The sequence below is a fragment of the Lingula anatina genome, chromosome 10 (genome assembly GCF_051362555.1).
Source record: "Lingula anatina isolate TDL-2025a chromosome 10, LinAna3.0, whole genome shotgun sequence".
In the NCBI taxonomy this organism is placed as follows: Eukaryota; Metazoa; Brachiopoda; class Lingulata; order Lingulida; family Lingulidae; genus Lingula; species Lingula anatina.
The window spans coordinates 5,743,066-5,766,188 of record NC_141776.1 but is presented as its reverse complement, the minus strand read 5'-3'; the positions used below and the strand labels follow the sequence as shown (position 1 = coordinate 5,766,188).

At 35.3% G+C, this 23,123-nt stretch overlaps 2 protein-coding genes across 6 annotated transcripts in view; one reads left to right on the top strand and one right to left on the bottom strand.

Annotated features, from left to right (window-relative positions):
* The window catches only part of LOC106170228 (unconventional myosin-XVI), a 101,080-nt gene that overhangs the window by 16,619 nt on the left and 61,338 nt on the right, over positions 1-23,123 (top strand). For all 5 annotated transcript variants that reach the window (XM_086997961.1, XM_086997960.1, XM_086997959.1 and 2 more), the window contains exons 16-21: positions 88-196; positions 516-633; positions 909-980; positions 1,400-1,535; positions 1,978-2,053; positions 2,908-3,057. In XM_086997961.1, coding sequence (XP_086854087.1) covers positions 88-196; positions 516-633; positions 909-980; positions 1,400-1,535; positions 1,978-2,053; positions 2,908-3,057 — 661 coding nt within the window. The remainder of the gene's footprint in view (positions 1-87; positions 197-515; positions 634-908; positions 981-1,399; positions 1,536-1,977; positions 2,054-2,907; positions 3,058-23,123) is intronic.
* On the bottom strand, positions 3,057-8,068 carry LOC147759444 (uncharacterized). Its single transcript, XM_086997962.1, has 4 exons — positions 6,066-8,068; positions 5,627-5,699; positions 4,735-4,823; positions 3,057-4,255 (listed from the first exon to the last, which is right to left on the bottom strand). The coding sequence occupies exons 1-4, from the start codon at positions 7,963-7,965 to the stop codon at positions 3,111-3,113; spliced, it is 3,207 nt and encodes a 1,068-aa protein (XP_086854088.1). The 5' UTR covers positions 7,966-8,068; the 3' UTR covers positions 3,057-3,110.

The following is a 23,123-nucleotide window of genomic DNA, read 5'->3' as shown; positions in this document are numbered from 1 at the left end:
AGATAATTTTTTTGAAAATGTATGCACTTGATTGTTTCAACCTGTAAATTGTTATAACTTTTTGATGTATGAGGTGTATTATTGCAGGTACTTGAGGGGTGTGGACACGGACTTGGACAGGTGTATTTCACAGGAGACAGCAGAGAGGTTTGCTCAGCTCAGAGAATGCTTTAAATATATTGGATTCACAAAGGCAGTATGTATGAATTTACTTCTCAACTTAGATGTTATTGTAAGTCTTTGATTTTGTCGGATATGTTGTTTTTTCCCCAAGGTTGATTTTTCCCAATTTTTCATGATATTGTTATATGGTTAATGTATGCAGTTTAGCAATATGATGACGTTTTTTTGTCTTTTGTACTTTTTATCTATACTGTGGCCAAATCATAAATTTCCATGCATTATTTGGATCATTTTCTTCTCCAGGATGTAGATATGATTGAATGCACTGTGTTAGTTGTGACTGACAGTTAATTGTGCTAGATGTGACAGTCACATTATTCTTTCTTCTCCAGGATGTAGATCACCTGTTCTTTACTCTATCTGCTGTGCTACACCTCGGAGACATTCAATTTGAACCTGTTGGAAACAATGAGGCTGCCAAAATCTCTAACCCCGATACTTTAAGGAAAGGTATGGCATTGAATAAGATGTGACAGTGGAATGTAATGGTTGTGACGGCCATAATGTCACACATGCACACACACTCATGTGCACGCCTGCACACACACACAGTCACACACACACACACACACACACACTCTCTCTCTTTTACTTCTTTTCCCCAGGTTTTTCTGAGACTGGCATTAAAAAAATGTCTCATAAATATATCTCTCTCAATCATCTGCATAGAGTAACACAGAGAAAATTGAATGTTATTTTAAATGCAAATTAATATTTTTCTGCAGTCGCAGCTTTGCTCCAGGTTCCAGTCGGTGACCTCAGTTCTGCTCTGGTATCTGAGATTACCATCACCAGAGGTAGTATAGCTTTAACTTTTCCTCATATAATATTTGATTGTCTTTAGATATACTTATAATTGAATGAAAAGTGGCTTAAATGTCTAAATGAAAATGTTTACCTGGCCAAGGCATGATTTTCTTAAAGATGGAAAATTTGTTATAATATATAATTCAGGATTTTCTTAAAGATGGAAAATTTGCTATAATTTTATAGAATTACGTGTTTTTTTTCTGTATCAAGACATGATTTACCCTTCATCTTAGGGCTTAGATCACATGACTTAACACGAATTCCTTGACAATCGATCATTTAATCACAGCCCTAAGGAAAAAGGTAAAAATATCAGGCATCATGGGTAAAAAACCTTCTTTTTGCCATTTTTTTTACACAAAAGACAACGACATGTAATGTATTTCACTGTATCATACAATTCTAGGCGAACAAATCAAACGTGAGAGAAACTTGACCCAGGCAGGGGACTGCAGGGATGCCCTGGCCAAGGCCCTGTATGGCCGACTGTTCAGCTGGATAGTCAATGGAGTCAACCAACTCATACAGCCCCCAGAGGAGGTGTAAGTATGGGGCAGGGATCATTTTGATTCAAATTTAAATAACATTAAAAAAATATATTACTCTGAAATTTTGATGTAGGGAGGAAGGTAGTCTGTTTTAGTGACTTATCACTTTCTCTCGGGCTTTTCATTTCTCACGTTTGAACTTGAATTAATTCAATGGGGTGTAGTTTTATTTCTTCATTTCTTTGGGTGGTAATTTGAGAGAGAGGGGGGGGGGTGATATGATGTGGAGTTGAAAGAAATTGACTTTGTGCATCATCTTTTTTTTCTTTAAAAAATATAATTATTGTTTTTGCTGTTTTGTGTTAGTATATTTCCCAGCACTGTTGTCTAGTTATTTTTATTCCAACCAAGAATTAAACTGTTTTTTAGAGGATTTCCGATGCTTTATTCTATCAAAACATTCTGGAAATAAACACATATTTATCTTTAATTTCAGTGGCTTCTCTCCAGTTCAGATAGGAATCTTGGATATTTTTGGATTTGAAAATTTCCCCAGAAATAGTTTTGAACAGGTTTGTTCAAATAGCAATTTTAATGTCTTCTTGATTATTCTATATTTACATACACAAAGTCTAATAGGCTGGTTAAATTTGTGCCAGTCTTTGCATTTAACTCTAAAACACAGCTGAACAAAAACCTGAAATGCAATACATGATGTCTAGTATACTGGTAATTACGCACATTTATATAGTTATGAATAGTTACAAATTTTAAGACGAAATAATGGGAATCATAATTATTAGCAATCTGATTTACTTAAATTGATTTTGGTACACTTACTGGTGCACACACACGCACGCACACACACACACACACACACACACAACAGCCCATGCATTCATACACCATAATATAAACAATTCAACTTGTCACAGTAATATTTAGCAAAAATTTGAAGTCCTTTAATTAATACAAAATACATTGAATGATATACATAATAATTGTTACATATACACTGATTCAGATATAATTAAGTAAGACTTACATACACACACATGAATCATATGTACACACTCACCTTTATAATATATTTAAATTTGTCACAACAAAAGTAACTGCTATGATTGTTTTAAACATATCACCTCTGGCAGGCCTGTAGCCGGGGGGAAATGGGGGGTTCGAAAGAACCACCCTTTTTGTCAGGAAAAGGTCTATTCTGAGTAAAATTTGATCTAGATGCACATGGGTTTCATTGTAAAAGGTTCACTTTTTTGGAAAAAGAACCCCTCCCTTTTGAAATTGCTGACTACGGGCCTGTCTGACTATGCATAATCAACTCTGCATTTCTTTCCAAAAAATATATATACATCAAGAATAAATTTTAATGAAAAAAACATTGAAATAAAGTGAATATTTCTACTCTAAGATATGCATCAACCTAGCCAATGAGCAGCTGCACCAGTATTTCAATGAGTACATCTTTGAGAGGGAACAGCAGGACTGTGCCGCGGAGGGAATCGCCATGACAGATATAGCATTTATCAGTAACAAGCCCACTGTGAACCTGTTCCTGGCAGTAAGTTCAGTATTTTTGTATTCTGTGATGTATGTTTGATTATTCTACTACTTTTACGAAAGGCAGCAATTTTTAAATTTACCAGTAGCATGATCAGTTTCCATTGGTTCTTCTTTCCTCTGAGATGGCTTGTAAATGCAAGCCTGTATCTGATGTAGTGCAGGGTGGATTCTGGAAACAATGCTGCACTGCACTGGCACTTCACGTGATGTGTCACTAGCTGAACCAACTACAGTTCCAATGATAACTCTTTTGCCATTTTCCAATTCCACATAAACTGCAGATCCAGAGTCTCCTTTCTTAGAAAATGCTGCTTTATCGAGATTAGGGATGCTTAAAACAGTTATCATGTTTGAAAATGGTTTAGGAACTCCATGTGTGCCATCAATGAGATGAGTATTACAACAGTAATCATACTCGGAGCTAACAAATCCATGTGTCAGCCCCGTGGTTTTACCAAATTTGTGCACAAGGATAGGGTTTTGGATACAACTTACATCTTCTATATCCACATTACTGAATGATATTTGCTGTGATTGTATCGGAAACAAATTGGCTTTAGCATTTTTATGTAATTCCACAAGTGCAATGTCTACTCCATATGGAATCTTTGAGCCAAACCCATTGTCAAGGTCAACATTACCTGCATAGCATTTGCTAACAACCCCACATCTTTTCAAAGTGCAGTTGTTTTCAACATAGACGGGTGTTTTAGTTGCTGTTTCAGGATTTTCGCTGTAAGGGCAAACTACATGGGAACATGTAACAAATGCCTGTGGCTTGGTTGATGCTTGATCATCTTTGTGCTGATTAACAAATAGCCCAAGGCTACCCTGGCTATTTAGTAAACCAACAGAGCATCCAATATGTAACTGACTATGATCATCATTTCTGCTTCCTTCATTGTCAGCAGAAAGAGAAAATGTCCCTTCCCTGACTTCAACTGGAAACCCCTCAAGCTCTTTAGGAAAGTGTGCCATATTTGTTATGTCACTGCAGTATACTGCAATACAAGGTTTTTTCTCACCATCGCCATTTGCTTGAAGCCTTGAGATAGATATTCTTGAGATGTTGGGATATTTATGTTGCAAGAAAACTGAACATTTTTGGATGGCTGCTCCAATTTCTTCTCTTATTTCATGGGGAACAAGATCTGTTGTTATCTTTTCTAGGAGTTCTTTGTTTATGAAGTCTGGAACTGTGAAAAATGGTTTGGAAATGAAGCAAAATCAGATGTGAACTTTTTTAAAATGGTCAACAGTATATATGTTTGAGTACATGAATGAATAAGGTGAATCAAAATGTTCTACACAGAACTTAAAGGGACCATTCAGATTGAGAACAGCCAAGTGCTGGTGAAGCCATGACCTAAATATGGCAGACCTACATGAAAGGAAGACCGCTAGTCCTGTAATGGTCTCTCTACCTTTCACATGCCACCCAATGCTTTTTCCCTCGACTGGTTGAATTGAGCTGAGATTTAATTACTGTGCCCCTGCAGGGATGATGTGTGGGGAGGTGTATAAGAGGCGGAGAGACCATTACAGGATTAAGTGGTCTTCCCTTCATGTAGGTCCGCCATATTTAGGTTGCGGCTTTATTAGCACTCGGCTCTTCTCAATCTGAATGGTCCAATATACTGCCAAGTATTAAGATGACATTGGAGACTTTATTTACCTTTGCATTTAAGTAGCTTTTCTGCAGGTTTAAGCTTCTTAGATGAAGCACTTGTATATGCTGTATCTGATGTGCTTTGTCCTGCTTGTCTGAAAACAAGAATAAAGATTCTTTTAAATCTTATCAGACTTTGATACTCTTTTAAGATGATAGATGGCACAGTGGACATTTATTACCTCCGCCAAGAAAGTTATGTTTTCACCCTTGTTTGTCTGTTTGTCTGTCATCAACATAACTCAAAAAGTTATGGACCGATTTTGATGAAATTTTCAGGAACTGTCAGAAGTGGGCCAAGGAACAGATGATTAGTTTTTGGTGGTGATCTGTATCAATAATCAATCTTTAATCAATAATAATAAAAAATTGCTGCCTTGGCATAGGTCTGCACTCTCCTAGTGCCACAAAATATGACCATTACAGATTTGCACTCATTGTGAACTTGGCAAACAGTGTTACAAGAAATGCTGGAAGAAAGAATATCAGGTTATCCTAAAATTATTTATAAAATTGGATGGGCAACAAAAATGTTCTGTTTAGTTTTGCTGCATTATTTATGTATTATAGTGGAATACAATTGTGAAATTGTAATGTGGTTTGGTTTGATCAAATAAAATACAGACATTCAATGTAAAATATATGCATAATCTTAATTATTATATTATTGTAGTAGTAATTGCTATTAATTGCAATGAGATGCACTTCTTTCTGGCTCAAAGGATGTAAAGATGAGTGTTTAAAATTATCCAATAGTTGGAATTTCCCTGTATGACTATTTGAACAACCATGTCATGGTCTTGAAGCCTAAGTTGATGATTGATAGATTATGGATACGGTCACATTGTAAGAAAAATACTGTTATTCAAATTTTGCAAGCTGTTTGCAAATAAGTTACCTTCTATCCAATGAACTTGCCAGTTTTGATCCTTCACCGCTGCTACTGCTGCTGCTGCTGCCGCTGCTTCCATCTGTAAAAACAATAGAAGCTATCATGCTCTGGGAAATATATATGATCATTACAAATAATATATATAATAATACCTTATTTCTGGGCTTACAAAGTAAGATTTTACATCTTCTGTATGAGGATTTCTGCTGGTTACTGGCTAGAAGAAATCAGGGATAATCTGGTTAGAAAAGTCAGCTGTTAGTTTAAATGATCTGTACAACACCATGCAGTAACATTAAGTTTAAATATAGCAGTGACATTAAGTTTAAGTAGAGGTTAGTTTAGCAGTGACACTTATATTAAATAGAGGACCATAACAACTTGAAAACTATAACCTGTTTGAAGCATACATGTAGTAGATGAAAAAGATATATGTGCCATTTACCATCTATTTCTTTGTATTGTTTTCCCTCCTCCAATCCCTTGAACCTCTTCAAGGTTTCAAGGTAGCAGTGTATGGCTTCTTTCCCCATCAGATCCTCCTCTAGTTGTAGCACAAGGGGATTATCTCTCACTCTGAGACATTCTAAATGTTCAAGTTCCAAGAGCTGATGTGGAAGATGAGTGATCCTGTTATGTGACATGTCCAGGTACTGTAGTGATTGAATTTTGCATATGTCTTTAGGAAAATGAGTAAAATGATTATGGCTGAGTTCCAGATTTGTGAGTTTGGTCATTGTGATGACATCAGGATGAACATCGTCAATTTTGTTCTCATTCATTAGCAGTAAAGTAAGCTCTTGAATGTGGCATATCTCAGCTGGTATAGTTGTGAACTGATTTCCACTAAGGTACAGATATGTGAGTTTGGTCATTTTCTTGACATCAGGATGTACACTGGAGATTTTGTTCCTATCCATTTGCAGTGTATTCAGCTCTGGAATATGGCATATTTCAGCTGGTATAGTTGTGAATTGGTTTTGCAAAAGGTCTAGATGTCTGAGTTTGGTCATTTTCTTGACATCAGGATGTACACTGGAGATTTTGTTCCACCTCATTACCAGTTTCATAAGCTTTGGAATGTGGCATACTTCAGCTGGTATAGTTGTGAACTGGTTTCCACTAAGGTACAGATATGTGAGTTTGGTCATTTTCTTGACATCAGAGTAAACACTGGAGATTTGGTTATTATCCATTTGCAGTGTCTCAAGCTCTAGAATGTGGCATATTTCAGTTGGGATCTCTGTCAACTGGTTTTGACCGAGGTCCAGATTTCTGAGTTTGGTCATTTTCTTGACATCAGGATGAACACTGGAGATTTTGTTCTCATCCATTTTCAGTGTCTCAAGCTCTGGAATGTGGCATACTTCAGCTGGGATCTCTTTGAACTGGTTTTTACTAAGGTACAGATTTCTGAGTTTGGTCATTTTCATGACATCAGGATGTACACTCGAGATTTTGTTCCCATTCATTAGCAGTGACCGAAGCTCTGGAATGTGGCATATTTCAGCTGGTATAGTTGTGAATTGGTTTTGAAAAAGGTCCAGATGTCTGAGTTTGGTCATTTTCATGACATCAGGATGTACACTGGAGATTTTGTTCCACCTCATTACCAGGTTCATAAGCTTTGGAATGTGGCATACTTCAGCTGGTATAGTTGTGAACTGGTTTCCACTAAGGTACAGATTTGTGAGTTTGGTCATTTTCATGACATCAGGATGAACACTGGAAATTTTGTTATCATCCATTTGCAGTGTCTCAAGCTCTGGAATGTGGCTTACTTCAGCTGGGATCTCTTTGAACTGGTTTAGGCTAAGGTACAGATTTTTGAGTTTGGTCATTTTCATGACATCAGGATGAACATTGGAGATTTTGTTCTCGTCCATTTTCAGTGTCTCAAGCTCTGGAATGTGGCATACTTTAGCTGGAAAATCTGTGAACTGGTTTGAACTGAGATCCAAGGACTTGAGATTTGTCAACTTGATGACATCTGAGTGAAGACTAGCGAGTTTGTTATAACTCACGTCCAGTGTTTCTAATTCTGGCAAAGAACAAATTTGGGCTGGAAACTCTGTGAAGTTGTTACGCTGAAGGTCAAACCTCCTCAGATGTTTTAGCTGAGAGATGGAGTCAGGGAGATGTGTTAGATGGTTCTGTGATAAATCTAAGTCCTGTAGATTACTGCACCTGCTAATGCTTGATGGTAGACTGGTCATCCTTCTGGACCGCAGCCTCAGTTTTGTCAATTGGCCTATTTCCCATGATGGGTCAATTTCTTCACCTCTTTCCAATTTTTGAAGAATATGAAGTTTATCTTTTTCCTTTTCCTTATCTTTATAAGCCATTGTTCCAGTTTTCTATATCTTCATGAAGTTATGGTACTTTATCATATATCTTCATAAATTTGAATTATGAAGGCTTTGTTCCATTGACCACACTGTAGTGTTATTTGTGCTCCATGCATGAAGGCATCTTCTCTGTGTTACATCTTGTTCCACCAGCATATTCCCTTTGCTCTCTGGTATAAAAATTATGATGGAGTGTTCAGGAGGCAGAGAATAGGTTTCTGGGAAAGTCTGGTCTGTAATTGATAATTAGTAGAAGATTACTATTATAGTAATAAAGATATTCTAATTACAGCATCAGCAACATGTTGAAGATAAGATGAGTATATATACATGTATAACATAGTTGATTGTTTTGCTTAGGTAAATGCCATTTGTGGTTAATTTTTTAAATACAAGTTCTAAATCTCTGTGATGGAGAAATTTTAAATACTGACACCATACCTCAGACTTGAGAAAATCAGACTTTAGCACAAATTATTGTATCACCAGCGTTAGCGCTGGCGGTACACATGGTTTCGGTCCCGTCCAGATCATTCCGCCGGCTCCGCCGGTTCCGCTGGCTCCGCCAGACGGCTACCGTTACCGCTTCTCCTAGACGGTAAGGGCGCCTGTACCCATCTCTTGGATTTAGGTCACCTATAATCTCAACTCGTTCCACGTAAAATTTGGGCTTTGTCCGTATTGGGGTCTGGGTGTGGCACTCATTGCAATGCACCCTTGTCCAAAAATGGCAAAATTAAAGCTAATTATCTACCCTACGGAAAGGGTTATGGGGAAAATTTCTACAGACGGCTTTCCAAAAGTCATATGTGTAGATTTCAAATATGCCCTTGGATTTGACCTTTGACCTTTACTTCAAGGTCAAACGGGCCAAAATTTTCAAAAAAATAAAATTTTTTACGAAAAAAATTTTTTTTGCCCTGTTATTCAGACACCACAAAGACTTAACCAATAATAATATTATTGGAAAGTGTTACCCTTTAGGTCATCTTTCATCTCCGTGAATTTGAGGTCAATCGGTGCATTTTCACGGGAGTAGCGGCCATAAGATGCCGAAACTGAAAACTGTCTCTAATTCGGGAACCGTTAATGCTAGAGACCCATTCTTTTTTGCATTTTGTAGAGCATGTAAAGCCCAACACTGGAGGTGGTCTCCGTTTTTTTGTACTCAAACGCTATCAAAAAGTACATATTGGTGGTGAAAGCAAAATGTGCAGTACGGTATAGTCAGGTGGCTCAGTCCAAATTTTATCCAGAATTGTGCAATAGATGATAAAAGCATGAAACTTTCCACGATGAATAACCATTGGGTGTTCATCTGTTTTGGATCGGGGGGTTGACAAACACCCAATGGTCATTCATCGTGGAAAATTTCATGCTTTTATCATCTTTTGCACAATTCTGGATAAAATTTGGACTAAGCCGCCTGACTACTTTTCACCATGAACTAAACTTTGCATATTTTGCTTCCCTTTTATCTCCAAAACTGGCAGAGATAGGTCCATAGTTACTATTAAAGTTGAATGGGAAGTCATATACTGGCAATCTAAATGTGACCTTGAAATTGACCTTTGACCTACTTTTCACCATGAACTAACCTTTGCAATTTTCCTTCCCTTTTATCTCCAAAACTGGCAGAGATAGGTCCATAGTTACTATTGAACTTGAATAGGAAGTCATATACTGGCAATCCAAATGTGACCTTGAAATTGACCTTTGACCTACTTTTCATCATGAACTGAACTTTGCAAATTTTGCTGCCCTTTTATCTCCAAATCTGGCAGAGATAGGTCCATAGTTACTATTGAACTTGAATAGGAAGTCATACACTGGCAATCTAAATGTGACCTTGAAATTGACCTTTGACCTACTTTTCACCATGAACTGAACTTTGCAAATTTTGCTGCCCTTTTATCTCCAAAACTGGCAGAGATAGGTCCATAGTTACTATTGAACTTGAATAGGAAGTCATATACTGGCAATCTAAATGTGACCTTGAAATTGTCCTTTGACCTACTTTTCACCATGAACTGAACTTTGCAAATTTTGCTTCCCTTTTATCTCCAAAACTGGCAGAGATAGGTCCATAGTTACTATTGAACTTGAATAGGAAGTCATATACTGGCAATCCAAATGTGACCTTGAAATTGACCTTTGACCTTCTTTTCACCATGAACTGAACTTTGCAAATTTTGCTTCCCTTTTATCTCCAAAACTGGCAGAGATAGGTCCATATTTACTATTGAACTTGAATAGGAAGTCATACACTGGCAATCTTAATGTGACCTTGAAATTGACCTTTGACCTACTTTTCACCATGAACTGAACTTTGCACATTTTGCTTCCTTTTTATCTCCAAAACTGGCAGAGATAGGTCCATAGTTACTATTGAACTTGAATAGGAAGTCATACACTGGCAATCTAAATGTGACCTTGAAATTGACCTTTGACCTACTTTTCACCATGAACTGAACTTTGCAAATTTTGCTTCCTTTTTATCTCCAATACTGGCAGAGATAGGTCCATAGTTACTATTGAACTTGAATAGGAAGTCATATACTGGTAATCTTAATGTGACCTTAAAATTGACCTTTGACCTACTTTTTACCATGTACTGAACTTTGCAAATTTTGCTGCCCTTTTATCTCCAAAACTGGCAGAGATAGGTCCATAGTTACTATTGAACTTGAATAGGAAGTCATATACAGGCAATCCAAATGTGACCTTGAAATTGACCTTTGACCTTCTTTTCACCATGAACTGAACTTTGCAAATTTTGCTGCCCTTTTATCTCCAAAACTGGCAGAGATAGGTCCATAGTTACTATTGAACTTGAATAGGAAGTCATACACTGGTAATCTTAATGTGACCTTGAAATTGACCTTTGACCTACTTTTTACCATGTACTGAACTTTGCAAATTTTGCTGCCCTTTTATCTCCAAAACTGGCAGAGATAGGTCCATAGTTACTATTGAACTTGAATAGGAAGTCATACACTGGCAATCTAAATGTGACCTTGAAATTGACCTTTGACCTACTTTTCACCATGAACTGAGCTTTGCAAATTTTGCTGCCCTTTTATCTCCAAAACTGGCAGAGATAGGTCCATAGTTACTATTGAACTTGAATAGGAAGTCATATACTGGCAATCCAAATGTGACCTTGAAATTGACCTTTGACCTTCTTTTCACCATGAACTGAACTTTGCAAATTTTGCTTCCCTTTTATCTCCAAAACTGGCAGAGATAGGTCCATAGTTACTATTGAACTTGAATAGGAAGTCATACACTGGTAATCTTAATGTGACCTTGAAATTGACCTTTGACCTACTTTTTACCATGTACTGAACTTTGCAAATTTTGCTGCCCTTATATCTCCAAAACTGGCAGAGATAGGTCCATAGTTACTATTGAACTTGAATAGGAAGTCATATACTGGCAATCCAAATGTGACCTTGAAATTGACCTTTGACCTTCTTTTCACCATGAACTGAACTTTGCAAATTTTGCTGCCCTTTTATCTCCAAAACTGGCAGAGATAGGTCCATAGTTATTATTGAACTTGAATAGGAAGTCATACACTGGCAATCAAATGTGACCTTGAAATTGACCTTTGACCTACTTTTCACCATGAACTGAACTTTGCAAATTTTGCTTCCTTTTTATCTCCAATACTGGCAGAGATAGGTCCATAGTTACTATTGAACTTGAATAGGAAGTCATACACTGGCAATCTAAACGTGACCTTGAAATTGTCCATTGACCTATTTTTCACCATGAACTGAACTTTGCAAATTTTGCTGCCCTTTTATCTCCAAAACTGGCAGAGATAGGTCCATAGTTACTATTGAACTTGAATAGGAAGTCATATACTGGTAATCTTAATGTGACCTTAAAATTGACCTTTGACCTACTTTTTACCATGTACTGAACTTTGCAAATTTTGCTGCCCTTTTATCTCCAAAACTGGCAGAGATAGGTCCATAGTTACTATTGAACTTGAATAGGAAGTCATATACTGGCAATCCAAATGTGACCTTGAACTTGACCTTTGACCTTCTTTTCACCATGAACTGAACTTTGCAAATTTTGCTTCCCTTTTATCTCCAAAACTGGCAGAGATAGGTCCATAGTTACTGTTGAACTTGAATAGGAAGTCATATACTGGCAATCTAAACGTGACCTTGAAATTGTCCTTTGACCTACTTTTCACCATGAACTGAACTTTGCAAATTTTGCTGCCCTTTTATCTCCAAATCTGGCAGAGATAGGTCCATAGTTAGTATTGAACTTGAATAGGAAGTCATACACTGGCAATATAAATGTGACCTTGAAATTGACCTTTGACCTACTTTTCACCATGAACTGAACTTTGCAAATTTTGCTTCCCTTTTATCTCCAAAACTGGCAGAGATAGGTCCATAGTTACTATTGAACTTGAATAGGAAGTCATATACTGGCAATCTAAATGTGACCTTGAAATTGACCTTTGACGTATTTTTCACCATGAACTGAACTTTGCAAATTTTGCTTCCCTTTTATCTCCCAAACTGGCAGAGATAGGTCCAAAGTTACTATTGAAGTTGAATAGGAAGTCATACATTGGTAATCTTAATGTGACCTTAAAATTGACCTTTGACCTACTTTTTACCATGTACTGAACTTTGCAAATTTTGCTTCCCTTTTATCTCCAAAACTGGCAGAGATAGGTCTATAGTTACTATTGAAGTTGAATAGGAAGTCATATACTGGCAATCTAAATGTGACCTTAAAATTGACCTTTGACCTACTTTTCACCATGAACTGAACTCTGCTAATTTCTTTCTCTTTTAACTCCTAACCTGGCAGAGATAGGTCCATAGTTACTATTGAACTTGAATAGGAAGTCATATACTGGCAATCTTACTGTGAAATTGACCTTTGACCTACCTTTTGATGAACTTAACTTTGATTGTACCATTTTAAGTTATATATATTTTTTTGCATATTTTGAAAATTCTTGTTGATTGCATTTTTACAGCTTGTCAAGCAAAAGACTGGTGGCTGTGTCCCTTATTTTGTGTATGTGGGGGTCTATACAAATGCGCTTGCTCCAGCTGGTGGTACAATATTCGGAGGCGGTATCGCCTCTCTGATCCTCTAGTTGAACAAGATTTAAAAGGGAAATTTTCTGGGCCACCAGCTGCGATTGGAGAAATCAGAGTTGTTTACATCAACATTTTAAAGCATCCCAAGAAAATGTGGCAGGTCAAAGTTTGGATGGAAGACCAGCATACAATAAGAGAAAAAGAAAAAAATTTAATACAGGTCATGTGGACAGCGGTTGATAGAAAGAAGTGGAGGGGCTTGGTCCATGGAGTGTGCCAACAATCTTGGATACATGGAAGTTCAAGATGATGATGATGATGATGATGATGATGATGATGTTGACACCATACTATGGAGGTGAATCTCATTTACTTCTTAAAGCTATAGGCACCCACACCTGACTTGGTTAACAAATACTTGTTGCTTTAAAAAAGGAGAGCATTTTGTCCATAGATTAGAGACAAGGTATATATCTCCGCCAAGGAGGTTATGTTTTCACCCCTGTTTGTTTGTCTGTCTGTCTGTTTGTCATCAACATAACTCAAAAAGTCAGAAAAGGTCAGAAATAGGTTAACTTAGAAATGACTAGATTTTGGTGGTGATCTGGATCAATAATCAATCAATAATCAAAAACCAAAAAGCTAAGTTATGGACAGATTTTGATGAAATTTTACGAACTGTCAGAAGTGGGCCAAGGAACAGATAATTAGTTTTTTACTGTGATCAGTATCAATAATCAATCAGTAATTATAAATCAAAAAATCAAAAATCAAAAAACTAAATCATAATAGAATGAAAATTTAGGGGTGAAGCAGCATTGTGTGGATACTTTGCTGCCTTGGCAGAGGTCTGTGCTCTTGAAGTGCTTTTCTAGTTATAGTTGAGATGCAAGTCCATGTTAAGTGTTTTACTATTTTTATAGTAACAGTAATGCTATTAGACTCAAGCTTTTTGCTGGCTTTCACTAGGATGGGAATTTCTGTTGAAGTCATGAGCAAGAGAGAATGAAAGGCCATTCATGTTGATGTACTGACAAATTCAATGCTAAATTTATAGTAACTGCCTGAGAGAATTCTTAAAAAGCTGAAATATTGGAATCAAATTTTTAATGGCTAAGTCCGAGAGCTGTATCAATATCATAAATAGCATTGCACAATTTTGGTTCAGACATACTTATACACCAGCGAAGGCACTGGCTTATTTAAGATCTTATTTAAGCTTATTAGGCCCACCGTGAAATAAATATATTAAGTCCTCTACAGAGGTAGTGAAGCTGATACATTAACACACACACACACACACACACATACACACACACACACACACACATATATATACAATTGAATTTGATAAATAAATAGATAAACAAGAGACATGCAAAAACCCCTGGTTATTGCATGTCTCTTGTTTATTTATTAATTTTAATTGTGTACAAATGCTCCGGACTGTTGAGCACTCTGTTCCACACTCATATATATATAAGATATCATGGCACTTGGTATTTGCTGAATCATGATTAAAGTGCATGCATTGGCTTTATGTTGTTGACTTACCAGTGATATCCCTCTTTCTTGTTACAAATACAGCCATGCATTTTAAGAGTTTATGACTTCATATGACTATTGGGGTCATTGATTGTTAAACAGAGAGGTCCATTAATCTCAATCCAGACTTCAAGGTGGTTCTTCTTTTTCAATGAATTGTCATAAATGGTAACAAAAATAACATTAATAAAAACAAAGCCCAGGTTCCTTATTTTAAACAATTAAAAAGCTTAAAAATGGTTTATTTCACTTTTTGATTTGATTACAGTAGACGAGATGGAGAGTAGGTAACAATTTCGATGTAATAATTTAAGGACACCTGATAAGATATCATGACACTCGGTATTTGCTGAATCATGATTGAAGTGCATGCATTAGCCTTATGTTGTTGACTTAACCAGTGATATCCCTCTTTCTTGTTAGAAATACAGCCATGCATTTTAAGAGTTTATGACTTCGTATGACTATATGTGAAAAGCTATAATTTTTTTTGTTATTTCTATATTACATTAAGTCTTAACTGTGGGATTATTTTTCCATGTGATGTTTGATCTCTACTATTTCCAGTTAATGACTATCATTAAATATACAGATTGCCAATTAACAAATTGCCCATTTATAATTTAAGAGAAGTAATGAAAAATAATGAAATTTGACAAAAAGGGGATTATATATATATTATATATATATGGGCGTCTGCAGGGGAGTCAGTGGGGTCACTTGACCTCCCCCCCCCCTGGAATTTTGGCGGGCATGTTAATTGCGGGTACCAAGCCAAACATTATCTACTCCCTCAATGACTTTGACCCCCTCTGGAAAATTTTCTATATATATAACAAGCATATGTGTGGTGCAGAGTGTCCAACTGTCTAAAGCATTTATGCACAATTAAAATTAAGAAATGAAAAAAAAAAAAACATGAGACATGTATCAACCCCAACTCTGAGTTTCTGTGTGTATATATATATATATATATATATATATATATATATATATATATATATAATCAAGGTTGTGAATAACTTAGCTTCCTCTCTCCATTTTATTTAAAAAAAAGCCCTACGGCCGTTTCGGCCCTGAGGCCTCGTCAGGGGGAAAACAAATTTGTAATTTGTTTTCGCCCCTGACGAGGCCTCAGGGCCGAAATGGCCGTAGGGCTTTTTTATGTACAGACACAGATGTGTCTGTACATATAGCCATCATCTGCGTCTGTCGTCGCCGTCGCCGTCGTCGCTGTCGCCGTCGTCGCCGTCGTCGCCGTCGCCGTCGCCGTGCACTTTTACCGATAACACGATAAGTGGAAAACCATTTTACCTTTTGAATTGAAACTTGCAGAACTGATGAATATTCATAATACGCAGGTCAAGTTCGAAAATCAGCATGATCGGGTCACTTTTAGGGAATTTATGCTGTTTTTTCACTTTTTTCAGCATATATGCAGCACCGATAACACGATAAGTGGAAAACCATTTTACCTTTTGACTTGAAACTTACAGAACTGATGAATATTCATAATACGCAGGTCAAGTTCGAAAATCAGCATGATCGGGTCACTTTTAGGGAATTTATGCTGTTTTTTCACTTTTTTCAGCATGTATGCAGCACCGATAACACGATAAGTGGAAAACCATTTTCCCTTTTGACTTGAAACTTACAGAACTGATGAATATTCATAATACGCAGGTCAAGTTCGAAAATCAGCATGATCGGGTCACTTTTAGGGAATTTATGCTGTTTTTTCACTTTTTTCAGCATATATGCAGCACCGATAACACGATAAGTGGAAAACCATTTTACCTTTTGACTTGAAACTTACAGAACTGATGAATATTCATAATACGCAGGTCAAGTTCGAAAATCAGCATGATCGGGTCACTTTTAGGTAATTTATGCTGTTTTTTCACTATTTTCAATATAAATGCAACACTGATAACACAATATAAGAAAAACGGATTGGCCAATTGTAATTATACTCACAGGAGTGGTCAATCTTACTAAAACGCAGGTTGAGTTCGAAAATAAGCATAATCGGGCCATTACTTAAGAAGTTATACTGTTTTTTCACATTTCCTCAGATTCAATTATTAGGCATGTTAACAGTCTCATTATTTAACTAATAAGATGCCTAAAAGTGTTTGTTTAATATTTCCTGCATCTTTACAACATTGTTAGTTGATTTTGTAAAAAACATGGTAAACTTGTTATCATGTATTGTGTAATAAAGTGTCAAAAATGGAAATAAACTCATATCATTGCAATTTGTCATATTCAATCATCCACTATGTTCAGAATCTCAGAATGGAGGAAATTGGACATTTAACACTGTTCTATTGATACTTTCCCCATCTCATCAATTTTCTTAGTTGGACATATAAAAATGGCAGTTAATTGTTAATTTTGTTTTATGTTAAAAAAGTGTTAAAAATGGAAATAAACCCATTTCAGAAAAGTGCTGTCTTGTTTACATTTTGGCATTTTCAAGATGTGACTTTGAAGTTCCATGGTCCTGAAGACCTTTGCTGGTCACATTTTCTGAATATCCATGATACTAATATTTTATTATTAAAAATTGATGGTCATTATGCTGTTAAACATTATGTAATATTGCATCAAAATTTGAAGAAACCCCTATTTTGGGCACTGTTCCCATGATGACCATTTAAGGAAAATCATGTCACTTACTGTTCTCAAACTTACAGGATAGAAACATGCAACTAAAATACAGCTTCAGTAGGCAATGCAGTCTGTTTGGTTTTTTTTTTTTTTTTTTTTTTTTTTTTTGGCAGTTAAACAGTTTTTTGTGAAAATTTAATTTTTCACATATTGGCATTTTCAAGGTGTGACTTTAAAGTTCCATGATACTGAAGACTTTTGCTTGTCACATTTTCTGAATGTCTATGTTACTAATATTTTATTAATAACATTTGATTGTCATTATGCTGTTAAACATTATGTAATGTTGCATCAAAATTTGAAGAAACCCCTATTTTGGGCACTGCTCCTATGATGACCATTTAAGGGAAATCATGTCACTTACTGTTCTCAAACTTACAGGAAAGAAACATGGGTCTAACATACAGCTTCAATAGGCAACGCAGTCTGTTTGGTAAAATTTTCTGGCAATTTAACAGTTTTTTGTGAAAATTTAATTTTTCACTTATTTGCATCTTTATTTCACTTTTCTCAGCATATATGCAGCACCGATAACACGATATGTGAAATACCATTTTACCTTTTGGCTTGAAACTTACAGAACTGATGAATATTCATAATACGCAGGTCAAGTTTGAAAAACAGCATGATAGAGCCACTTTTATAGAAGTTATGCTGTTTTTTCATTTTTTTAGCATATATACAACACTGATAATACAATATAAGAAAAACAGATAGGCAAATTGTTATTTTACTCACAAGAGTGGTCAATCTTACTAAAACATAGGTTGAGTATGAAAATCAGCATAATCGGGCCATTATTTTAGAAGTTATTCTTTTTTTTACATTTCCTCAGATTCAATTCTTAGGCATGTTAATAGTCTCATTATTGAACTAATAAGATACATAAAAGTGTTTGTTTGACATTTCCTGCATCTTTACAACATTGTCAGTTGATTATGTAAAAATGATGGTAAATTTGTTATCATGTATTGTGTAATGAAGTGTCAAAACTGGAAATAAACACATATCATTGCAATTTGTCATATTCAATCATCCACTATGTTCAGAATCTTAGATGGAGGAAATTGGAAATTAAACACTGTTCTATTGATATTTTCCCCATCTCATCAATTTTATTAGTTGGTCATATAAAAATGGCAGTTAATTGTTAATTTTGTTTTATGTTAAAAAAGTGTTAAAAATGGAAATAAACCCATTTCAGAAAAGTGCTGTCTTGTTTACATTTTGGCATTTTCAAGATGTGACTTTGAAGTTCCATGGTCCTGAAGACCTTTGCTGGTCACATTTTCTGAATATCCATGATACTAATATTTTATTATTAAAAATTGATGGTCATTATGCTGTTAAACATTATGTAATGTTGCATCAAAATAGAAGAAAACATAATTTTTGGTGTTGCTGCCATGATGACCATTATGGGAAAATCATGTTACTTACGACTCAATATTTCAAAAAAAGTTGGAAAAGCAGTCTAATTGGCTTCTTTTTCTGGAATTTATACATTTTAGTGAAATATTCATTATTATCTTTTTGGCATATTCATTGTGGGACTCAGAACTCCCATGGACATGAAGCCGAATGGTAATCAAATTTTCTACATGTCCTTGCTATTCATAGTCAATAATAAAAAATTGGTGATCATTATTCTATAAATTATTATGTAATGTTACATCAAAATTGACAAAAATATTTTTGTACTGCTTCTGCAAACATTATGGAAAGAAAACTGTGTTACTTATTATTATGTTTAACTTACAAGTATGATTTTTAGGATTGGCATGCAGTTCAAATTAGAAAGCCAGCTCAATTGGGTTATCATTTATTATTGAATTTATGCAATTTTGTGTGAAATTTTCATTTTTCTCATTCTGGCTCTTTCTAATTGTAAATTTGAACTTTGATGGACCTGAAGCCTTATGCTTTTACTTTCGTCTTTGTTACCTGTTCTGCATAATTAAAATTTGATATTGACTGTGCAGTTAAACATTATGTACTATTGCATCAGAATTGGCAGTCTCCTATTTTTGTGCATTATTGTTTTGTGCTTTTCTTAAGCTGTGTCTTATGGGACAAATTTGTGTGGTCAGTCTGTAAATTCCCCTTGGGTATTCACTAGGCTAAGTTTAGTGCTATAAACTCATTTGCCTGATTAAGTGGCCATTAAATGAGATTTCATAAATCACACTTGTTGATATTTCCCTGTAAACTCCCAAAGGTTAAGCTCTCTGCTAGATAACAGTGTCCATAATAAGGAAGCACTGAATAGCAGCTTCATTAGATTATATTTTTGTTGTTTTCTTTTTAATTTCTTCTCCAACACTGGCATTTTTAAGATGTGACTTTCCCATCCACCTGAGGCTCTGCACAATTTCTGTATTTCCACGTAAGCAGTTGTATTGGTATTCATGTCTTTAAACACTAGTAATATTATTTTATGCACTGTCATCATTTTTCTTATATTGGGACTTTCATCATGTGAATTTTAACTCTCATGGTCATGAAACTATAATCTTATTGAAGGGGTGGATTGAGACCATCTTCTGGGTCTCCTGGAAGACAGTTAGATTTTTTATATTGATGGGTATCTATTTTTTTTCTTTTGGAAGACCATCAAAATGGAAGATGGATCAATAGAGATACTTTAGAATACTGTCAAAAATATTTCTGGATCTGCTCCTGTTATTGACCATGTTACCTGTTGTGCATAATGAAAAATCAGTGTTGACTGACTGCTATTATAAGCATTATTTATTGTTGCATCAAAATTGACAAAATGACCTCTTTTGCATCTTTTTTTTCTGTTTTTTGTCTGTACATTTGACAGCTTTGCTGCCTTGTTTAAAATAAAATGGAGAGAGGAAGCTAAGTTATTCACATCCTTGATTATACCAGCTCTCCACGGGCCGCCGCCATGGGTGGAGCACTTTTTCATGGTGTACTGACTTAATTCTTCGATATATATATATATATATATATATATATATATATATATATATATATATATATATATATATATATATATATATATCATACTGTACAATACTATACAAAAGAAAATTTTTTTCTTTAATACAGTATTTAGCACTAAGGTAAAATAAGCTTACCCAAAAGACAGGCAGGCATATCAGTATTTGAATTCGAATGAACAATGGTATATGATACTACAATGCCTATATGGATGCCTGGAAATGGCAATATTACATATGTATTCTGAATAATATTTTATTTTAGATCCATAAAAATTTTAATCAAATTAATATTCAAGACATCCGGACATGTTGCTTTCATTATTCATGATCTACATCATATTTACAAGTCATCTGCAAGTCTTATTAGGGCTAGCAGAATGCAGTGTCAGTATCCAAGTTTTCTACTCTCTCCAATATCTGATCATAAAAGTCAACAGAGGCAGATGGACACAATGAACATCATTTGTATTCTCAGCTTTGTTTTAGCTGATTTTAATTCATCATGTAGATTTGTCAGTTTCCATTTCTTCTTCCCTCTGTGATGCTTCTTCCATCCGCGGTGGCTTGTAAATGCAAGCATTTATCTTTTGTAGTGAAGGATGGATTCTGGAAACAATGCTGCAGTGTACTGGATCCGATGGGGCATCGAGTGCACCAACTAATATTCCAATTATATGGATTTTGCCATTTTCCCATGTAAACACGGCAGACCCAGAGTCCCCAGGTTTACAAAATGTCTTATCATCTAGAATAGGATTGCTTAAAACAGCTATCATATTTTTTAATGTCTTGTCTTTGAATGTTATGTCCTTGGCATATTCAAACTGTGGTTTGGCATACCCCTTTGTCAACCCAGTGGTTTGCCCATATTTGTACAAAGTGATAAGGTCAGGGAGATCCCATATATCTTTAGTATCCACGTCACTGAATTGTGTTTCTTGTGATTGAAATGGAAACAGATTGCCTTGAGCATTTTTATGCAATTGAACAAGAGCAATATCTACACCACATGAAATCACCTCACCATCCCCACTGGTATAATCAACATTACCAATGTAATTTTTGCTAACAACCCCACATTTTTTCAAATTTTGGTTGTTTTCAACAAAGACAGTTTTGCCAATTTCATTACCAGGACAAACTACATGGGAACATGTAACAAATGCCTGTGGCTTGGTCAGGGCATAATCACCACTGTGCTGATTAGCAAATACCCCAAGGCTACCCTTGCAACTAGTTGAACTTACAGAGCATCCAATATATAACTGACTATGATCATTATCTCTGTTTCCTTCATTGTCAGCAAGAAGAGAAAATGTCCCTTCCCTGACTTCAACTGGATACCCCTCAAGTTCTTTTGGAATTTTTGATGCATATTCCATGTCGCTGCAGTATATTGCAATACAGGGTTTTTTCACTACACCTTTTTCTCTTGAAATAGATATATATGAAATTTTGGGGAAATTCTTTTGTAATTCATCACAATTCCTTTGGATGATAGCTCCCATTTTCTTCCTTTCATCACGGGGCACAAGCTCTTTTGTTATCATATCTAAAAATTCTTTCTCTGTGATGTCTTCAGCTGTGAAAAATGAATCATAAATAAAATAGATGTAAATACTTTGTTTAAATGGCCTCAGACCAAGATTGTAATATTATGCATTTTTCTACAGTGTTTTGCATAAAAATGTGATCAAAATTGTAAACAAATTTGTTTCATTGAGTTGACATGTTCTGTGAAATATTTAGAAGACACTGAAAACCACATGTACCTTTGGGCATTAGCAGCTCTTCCCTACGTTGTGTTGTTGTAGATAAAGCACTTGCAAATGGTGCATGTGGCTTGCTGGGCCCTGCAGGTCTGAAAATAGAATACCATTTCTTTTAAATAAATACTCAGAAGCAATTTTAATATATGTATAATAGTTTATAAAGGAAGTGACATGAAAAAAAAAAACAACTAAGTTTGAGCCATCACTGTTTTGGTCCTTTACATATTTAAACTTGGCACATTTAGGATATTCCTGTAATTTTATTACTTTACATGTAAATTATTTACCGTTCAGATGTCATGTCTAGTTTCAGTCCAGATAATCTGAAAACAGGAATGAAGTTTTTTTTTCAAATAGTTGTATGAGAAAAAATATTTATGTACTAAGCAAGTTATTGACACTTGATACATGAGCCTAACTCTTTAGATTTTGGATATTGCCTGCAAATAATTTTATTAATTTTGATCTAAAATCTACCATTAGTAATGGAATTTTATTTGAATAAGGCCTTATGGGCAGTTGTGATATATCTGTTAAAGTATATATTAAAAAAGACAGTTGTTAAAATATCTTAAAAGTTCAACAAAATATTTGAAAAACTTAGTGTCAGCATCAGCCTTAAGATTTTGTGTATTATATTCAGATCAGTTACCCTGAAGTTGAAAACTATTGACCCATGATGGTTCCTTAAATATTGGTCTGAGAATTAGCATCATCCTTAGCATTTTGTATATTGAATATAAATCAGTTACCATTGAGGTTCTACTTGAGGTTCTAGATGTACTACAACATGTCAAATCTTTAAAATTAAACAATTCATTAAACATTTTTGCAACATCAATCTTAATATTTTGTATATTACATAAAAATTAGTTACCGTTGAGGCAACCCCTCCCATTCCTGGGGTGGTTCCATAAATTTTGGTCTGAAAAAAAAAAGGAATGAACCCTCATCCAATTACACTTTGCATCAGCATCAACTTTAACATTTTGTGTATAATATGCAGATCAGTTACCCTGAAGTTGAAAACTCCTGTTCCCATGGTGGTTCCTTAAATATATGTCTGATAATTAGCATCATCCTTAGCATTTTGTATATTAAATATA

What these genes read in the sequence shown, in the direction of transcription:
- LOC147759444 (XM_086997962.1), bottom strand. Translation starts at nt 7,965, where the DNA reads ATGGCTTATAAAGATAAGGAAAAGGAAAAAGATAAACTTCATATTCTT. An exon ending in GCAAGTTCATTGGATAGAAG is followed by an intron (nt 4,824 to 5,626) that starts GTAACTTATTTG and finishes TCTTGTTTTCAG; the next exon opens with ACAAGCAGGACAAAGCACAT. An exon ending in AAAGCTACTTAAATGCAAAG is followed by an intron (nt 4,256 to 4,734) that starts GTAAATAAAGTC and finishes CATTTTTCACAG; the next exon opens with TTCCAGACTTCATAAACAAA.